At 47.2% G+C, this 7487-nt stretch overlaps 1 protein-coding gene across 1 annotated transcript; it reads left to right on the forward strand.

The window, feature by feature from the left end:
- The first annotated feature begins 130 nt into the window (after nucleotides 1-130).
- On the forward strand, nucleotides 131-1309 carry LOC130975968 (actin cytoskeleton-regulatory complex protein pan-1-like). Its single transcript, XM_057900676.1, has 3 exons — nucleotides 131-178; nucleotides 332-880; nucleotides 1040-1309. The coding sequence occupies exons 1-3, from the start codon at nucleotides 131-133 to the stop codon at nucleotides 1307-1309; spliced, it is 867 nt and encodes a 288-aa protein (XP_057756659.1).
- Nucleotides 1310-7487: the final 6178 nt, after the last annotated feature.

A 7487-nucleotide genomic window follows, 5' to 3' on the forward strand; every position in this document is an offset into this window, starting at 1 on the left:
CCTTTTTTCTGGACGAGCATTCCTCCCCTCGCTTTCCCCTTTATTGGCTGCCGGCCACCCCTTGTGAAAAGACTGGTCTAGATGACCTAGACGAGGTGGAGGCGGCCATTGTAGGGTTTTTCCGAGAAGCATGGGGGAAGGCCCCATACTTGGATACGAGAAAAATCCTCCAGGGGACGTCGGTATTTGTTCAATCTTGCATAGGTAGCGCATGCATTTCCTATTTCCGAGTTGTATTTCACCGACTTGTATTTTACCGACTTGTAACTTGGTTGTTTCTTTTGTAGATATGGCAAAGAAAAATGCTCAAGAGTCCTACCAGAGGGTGTAGGAAGCCAAGGCAAAGTCTCGGGCCAGGTCCGGGGGTTCCAAGGCGGTCGTCTCTCCTCCTCCTCCTCCTCCTCCTCCTCCTAGGAATGTGGGTACTCCCTCTCAGCCTATCCTTATTTCCTCCTCCTCGAGTTTGGCTCGACCACTCCCTTCTGCCCAATTGCTCTCCGAGCCGGAGAAGAAGAGGCGCAAGACTTCAGAGTCTGGCCCTTCTTGGGAAGGTGGTGTTAAGGCGGATGCTCAAGCATTCGTCCGAAAGAACATCTATCCTCTGATACCCATGGATGATGCTTCTGTTCGGAGCCACCTTACCGCCCTGGCCGAGGAGAGCTTTAGGGCGGCGGGAGTTTGTGGCAAACTCTTGGATATATTCGAGAAGACTCCCCTCAGCTCCTTGGGGACTTCCTCAAAGGTTGCGGAGTTAGAGGGGAGGCTTCTCTTATTTGAAAAGCATCAAGAGGAGTTGAAGGAGGAGAGGGATAAGTTGAGGAAGGAGAGAGATGTCCTCCGGGAGAAGGAGAGCCAGCTGCGAGCCCAATGTACCATGGAGGTAAATCTAAGGAAGGCAGCCCAGGAGAGTTACCAAAGCCTATTTAAAGATATGGTGGAGGTGAAGAAGGATCTGTTGAACTCTCGGAATGCTTATGCCGATTTGGAGGACTCTATTGCGGATGGCGCCGAGGAGTCTTGGAGAATTTTCCTTGAGCAGGTCAGGGTTATAGCCCCCGACTTGGATCTTTCTCCATTACATCCTGACAAAGTGGTGATTGACGGCGCCATTGTTGATCCTCCTCCACCCGAGGTCCTTTCCGAGTCAGATCTAAAGACTCGGGGGCAGAGGATCATAGAGTCTCCTCCTCATTCCAAGGATGTTCCGAGTTCTTCAACCCCTGCTCCGACTTCCTCTTCGGCTCCTCCTCCCGGTCCTGGTGACGTTCCTCCTGGTGGTGGTGATTCCTCTGCAGCTTCCAAGAAATGACTTCTTTTTATTTTTGTGGCTATATGGGGGCCCGACCTGTGGGTCCCCCTTTTTTGAACTTATATTTATTTGTTGGTGGTTTGTGAACAATTTGCTTTTGGCCTTTTAAGGCCGTAAACAAAATATTCTGTTTGTTGCCCTTGTTTTGGATAAGGGTTTAAACAAAATAAATTCCCTTTTTTGGATAAGGGTTTTCTAATCAAAGTGGGTGCCCCTTTTTGAATAAGGGTTTAAGTTACTTTGCGCGTATGCATGCTTTTCTATTTTGATATGTTTGATTTTTTCGGAAAAGCCTTTTGTTTGCTTGCATTGTTTTCTTGAGCCTTTTTCGTGCAAAGGCCTGTGTGCAAACTTTAAACTTTCTCAGGCTCTCATATCTCTTTTGTTATCCTTTTTACTCAACTTTTGCTTTAGTGAGTTTTTATGACTTAGGTTATTTTTGCGATGCGCTTTATCTACTCAGAACTCGGTTTTCTTTTACTCGGAGTTCTGTCGAGTTTGCGTTACTCGGGTTTTCTTTCGACTTAAGAGTCGGACAATTCCCGAGTTTAATGCGATCAACTTGTATAACCTCTTTACACCGACTTGTACCTCGTCGTTTCATCCTGACGACCATGTTAGGTCGGTTCATGGGATTTTCACGCTTTGTCGAGCTTAAGTCGGCGCGTTTCGTAGAAAGACTTATATAAAAATAGAGAAGGATATTTAAGAGAAATATATTAATGAAAAAGATCTTTATTAATCGGGAAGGTACCTTTTTGCTACTAAGGGTCTTGACAGTATATTTCTCTTAGCCTCTACTATGATGCCTCGTTAAAAACCCCTCTCCAGAAAAAACCCTTTTTTGGGAAAAAATCATGAAGCTGGGAAAAGAGTACATCAGGGAGTAGAGTTCGCTTCTAGCTGTAGTACCTTTTCATATTACAAGCATGCCACGACCTTGGTAACTCAGTGCCATCCAGGTCGGTTACTTTATAATAACCTTTCCCTAACACTTCTTTGATTTTGTATGGCCCTTTCCAATTGGCGGCGAGCTTTCCTTCCCCCGACTTGTTGACTCCAATGTCGTTTCTGATTAGGACCAAGTCGTCTACAGCAAATGTTCTTCGAATGACTTTTTTGTTGTATCTGGTAGCCATTCTTTGCTTTAATGCTGCTTCTCTTATCTGGGCGTTCTCTCGGACTTCGGGGAGCAAGTCGAGCTCCTCTTTGTGCCCCTGTACATTTCCGACCTCATCATGGAGAATTACTCTTGGGCTTTGCTCACTGATTTCTATAGGAATCATGGCTTCTACGCCGTACACTAGTCGAAAAGGTGTTTCTCCTGTGGCGGATTGGGGAGTTGTCCTATAAGCCCACAGTACTTGAGGGAGCTCTTCGGCCCAAGCTCCCTTTGCTTCCTGTAATCTTTTCTTCAAACCTGCCAGTATGACCTTGTTAGCTGCCTCGGCTTGCCCATTGGCTTGTGGGTGTTCTACCGAGGTGAATTGATGCTTGATTTTCATGCTGGCTACCAGGTTTCTGAAGGTGGCGTCGGTGAATTGGGTTCCATTATCTGTGGTGATGGAATAAGGTATCCCATACCTTGTGATGATGTTTTTGTAGAGGAACCTGCGACTTCTTTGAGCAGTGATAGTGGCTAATGGTTCTGCTTCTATCCACTTTGTGAAGTAATCTATTCCCACGATTAAGTATTTAACTTGCCCTGGTGCTTGGGGAAAAGGACCTAACAGATCCATCCCCCATTTTGCAAAGGGCCAGGGGGAAGTTATACTAATGAGCTCTTCTGGTGGAGCTACGTGGAAATTTGCATGCATCTGGCATGGCTGGCATTTTTTCACAAAGTCGGTAGCATCTTTCTGCAAGGTCGGCCAATAGAATCCTGCTCGGATTACTTTTCTGGCTAGCGACCTTGCTCCGAGATGGTTTCCGCAAATCCCATTGTGCACTTCTTCCAATACCTCGGTGGTTCTTGAGGTCGGTACGCACTTCAGCAATGGTGTTGATATCCCTCTTCTGTAAAGGACATTTCTCACCAAAGTATAATGTTGTGCTTCCCTTCGGATCTTTTTAGCCTCTTTCTCCTCTTTGGGGAGGATGTCGAATTTTAGGTATTCGACTAAGGGATTCATCCATCCGAGGCTTAGGCCGACTACCTCAAGAACCTCTCGTTCATCTTCTGCTTTTGATACCGAGGGCTCTTGTAGGGTCTCTTGAATCAGGCTTCTGTTGTTCCCTCCGGGTTTGGTACTTGCTAACTTGGACAGGGCGTCAGCTCTGCTATTTAGATCCCGAGTTATGTGCTTGATCTCGGTTTCCGCAAAGTGCCCAAGGTGTTCCAAGGTTTTTTCCAAGTATTTCTTCATATTGGGGTCCTTTGCCTGATATTCCCCACTTATTTGGGAAGTCACCACTTGTGAGTCGCTATAGATTGTCACCTTTGTGGCGCCAACTTCTTCTGCTAGCTTTAATCCTGCAATCAAGGCTTCATATTCTGCCTGATTGTTTGAAGCTGGAAATTCAAATTTTAAGGAGACCTCTAACTGGGTTCCTTTTCCATCTACCAATATTATGCCTGCGCCGCTCCCCGTTTTGTTGGAGGACCCGTCTACATAGAGTTCCCATGTAGTTGGTTTTTCCTCTTGTTCGCCTGCGTATTCTGCAATGAAGTCGGCGAGGCACTGGGCTTTAATTACAGTCCGAGTTTCGTATCTCAAATCGAACTCGGAGAGCTCTATCGCCCATTGAACCATTCTCCCTGCAACATCCGTCTTTTGAAGGATTTGCTTCATGGGCTGGTTCGTACGGACTCTTATTGTGTGAGCCTGGAAGTAAGGTCTTAGCCTTCTTGAGGCTATTACTAAGGAGTAAGCAAACTTCTCTAGTTTGTGGTACCTTAGTTCAGGACCTTGTAGAACCTTGCTGGTAAAATAGACCGGGTGTTGCCCGACCTCGTCTTCTCTGATCAGGGCTGATGAGACAGCCCTGTTTGCGACGGATAAGTATAGGACGAGGTCTTTTCCCGGTGCTGGTCGGGTTAAGATGGGAGGTTGGCTCAAGAATTTTTTGAACTCTTGGAACGCCTCCTCACATTCCGGAGTCCATTCAAACTGGCATCCCTTCCTTAATAGGGAGAATAATGGAAGGGATTTTAGTGCTGATCCTGCCAAAAACCTGGAGAAGGCTGCAAGTCGGCCGTTGAGCTGTTGAACCTCTCTCAAACAAGTCGGACTTTTCATTTCTAGGATGGCTCTGCACTTGTCGGGATTGGCCTCAATCCCTCTTTGTGTTAGCATGAACCCTAGAAATTTTCCTGCTTCTACTGCGAAGGCGCATTTTGCGGGATTTAGTCTCATCCCATGCAACCTTATAGTGTCGAAGACTTGTGAGAGGTCGGTTAAGAGGTCGACTTCTTGCTTGGTTTTTACTAACATGTCGTCGACGTACACCTCCATTAAGCTCCCTATATGGGGGGAAAACACTTTGTTCATCAGCCTTTGGTACGTGGCTCCTGCATTCTTTAATCCGAATGGCATGACCACGTAACAATAGTTGGCTTTTGGTGTGATGAACGATGTTTTCTCTTGGTCGGGTTCATGCATCGGGATTTGGTTATATCACGAGTAGGCGTCCATGAATGATAAGTATTGGTACCCTGAGCTGGAGTCTACCAGGGTGTCAATACTCGGTAGAGGATAAGGGTCCTTAGGACAGGCCTTATTCAAGTCGGTGTAGTCGACGCACATTCTCCATTTACCATTTTGCTTTTTAACTAGCACCACATTTGCTAGCCATGTTGGGTATTTGACCTCTCTGATAAAGCCGGCTTCCAGGAGCGCCTGTACTTGCTCTTCTACTATGGAGGCCCTCTCTGGGCTGAGTTTGCGCCTTCTTTGCTGTACAGGTCGGGATCCTGGATAAACCGAGAGCCTATGGGACATGAGCTCAGAATCAATCCCGGGCATGTCGGAGGCCTTCCAGGCGAAGAGGTCGGAATTGGCTCTTAGGAGTTCACCCAACCTTTGTTTCAGGGTTTCCCCTAGGTTGGCTCCTATGTAGGTATTCTTTCCTTCCTCCTCACCGATTTGTATCTCCTCGGTTTTTCCCCCCGGTTGAGGTCGTAGCTCTTCTCTGGTTCTTGTGCCGCCTAGCTCTATGGTGTGGACTTCTTTGCCCTTCCCTCTCAGATTCAGACTTTCATTATAGCACTTCCTTGCCAATTTTTGATCTCCCCTCACCGTGGCTATTCCTCCTGGAGTTGGGAATTTCATGCAGAGGTGAGGAGTTGATACCACTGCTCCAAGACGATTAAGGGTAGTCCTGCCAATTAGGGCATTGTAGGCTGACCCTTCATCGATGACTATGAAGTCTATGCTTAGAGTTCTCGATTTTTCCCCTTTTCCAAAAGTTGTGTGAAGGGGTAAAAATCCTAGTGGCTTTATTGGCGTATCCCCTAACCCATATAGGGTGTCGGGGTAGGCTCTCAGCTCTTTCTCGTCTAACCCTAGTTTGTCGAAGGCGGGCTTGAATAGGATGTCCGCCGAGCTCCCTTGGTCTACTAGGGTTCTGTGGAGGTGGGCGTTGGCTAGGATCATGGTTATCACCACGGGATCGTCGTGCCCGGGGATTATCCCTTGCCCATCCTCTTTTGTGAATGATATTGTGGGGAGGTCGGGCGTCTCATCCCCGACCTGATAGACTCTTTTGAGATGTCTTTTGCGAGAAGATTTGGTGACTCCACCTCCCGCAAATCCTCCTGAGATCATGTGGATGTGCCTCTCAGGGGTCTGTGGTGGCGGATCTCTTCTGTCCATGTCATCTCGCTTTCTCTTTCCATGGGTGTCCGACCTCTCCATGAGATATCTGTCAAGCCGACCTTCTCTAGCCAGCTTTTCTATCACATTTTTGAGGTCGTAACAGTCGTTGGTGGAGTGACCATATATTTTATGGTACTCGCAATATTCGCTGCGACTTCCCCCTTTTTTATTTTTAATAGGTCTTGGGGGTGGCAGCCTTTCAGTGTTGCAGATCTCTCTGTATACATCCACTATAGAAGTCTTTAGAGGAGTATAAGAGTGATACTTTCTGGGCCTTTCAAGACCGGGTTCTTCCTTCTTCCTGACTTCCCTTTCTCTCTCTCTAGAGGAGGAAGCAGGTCCAGGTCGTGAACTCGGGTCTCTTAACTTTGCATTCTCTTCCATGTTGATGTACTTTTCAGCCCTTTCTTGTACATCACTCAGAGAAATGGGGTGTCTTTTGGATATGGACTGTGAGAAGGGGCCTTCTCTAAGTCCATTGACTAACCCCATTATTACTGCCTCTGTGGGCAGGTCTTGGATTTCTAAACATGCCTTATTGAACCTTTCCATATAGGCTCGTAAAGACTCTCCGACCTCCTGTTTTACTCCCAGGAGGCTCGGTGCATGTTTTACTTTATCCTTCTGAATTGAGAACCTCATCAAGAATTTCCTTGAGAGGTCTTCAAAACTAGTAATGGATCTCGGGGGGAGGCTATCGAACCACTTCATTGCTGCTTTCGATAAAGTGGTCGGGAAGGCCTTGCATCTCGTAGCGTCGGAGGCATCAGCCAGATACATCCGACTTTTGAAGTTGCTAAGATGATGCTTTGGATCCATAGTTCCATCATAGAGGTCCATATCAGGGCTTTTAAAGTTCCCTGGAACTTTCGCCCTCATTATGTCCTCGCTGAAGGGATCTTCTCCTCCCGGGAGTCGATCTTCTCCTTCATCGCGGGAGTTCTTGAGGGAGGATTCTAGCTGTAAGAGTTTTCTTTCTAACTCTTTTCGTCGTTCCATCTCCTCTTTAAGGTACCTTTCGGTTTCCTTTTGCCTCTCCCGCTCTTGTTCCAATTGTTCCAGGCGACTATGAACCAAACTCATTAGTTCGGTTACATGAGACGGTCCGCCTTTTTCTGATTCACGTCCATCTGAGGAATTTACCTTCGGATTCTTTACTCCGGAGGTACCCTCTCGGTGTTGATCATTGTCTTCATTGCCATGGCCTACGTCTAGATTCTCTTGCTCAGAATCTGTTTCCGCATGGCCTTCTTCGTGGGATCTATCCGCCATCGTTGAGTGATCTCTCGGGTCCCCGGCAACGGCGCCAATGTTACGGTAGGTAACCGGAGATTAATAATACGGACGGCGTTTGGCGGCCC

Source organism: Arachis stenosperma, chromosome 4 (assembly GCF_014773155.1).
Source record: "Arachis stenosperma cultivar V10309 chromosome 4, arast.V10309.gnm1.PFL2, whole genome shotgun sequence".
NCBI lineage: Eukaryota > Viridiplantae > Streptophyta > Magnoliopsida > Fabales > Fabaceae > Arachis > Arachis stenosperma.

Excerpts from the sequence above, each read along its gene's own strand:
- LOC130975968 (XM_057900676.1), top strand. The coding sequence starts at position 131 with ATGGGGGAAGGCCCCATACTTGGATACGAGAAAAATCCTCCAGGGGAC. Across the intron at positions 179-331 it reads AGAAAAATCCTCCAGGGGAC|GAAGCCAAGGCAAAGTCTCG; the intron begins GTCGGTATTTGT and ends CAGAGGGTGTAG. Across the intron at positions 881-1,039 it reads GAGCCCAATGTACCATGGAG|GTCAGGGTTATAGCCCCCGA; the intron begins GTAAATCTAAGG and ends TTCCTTGAGCAG.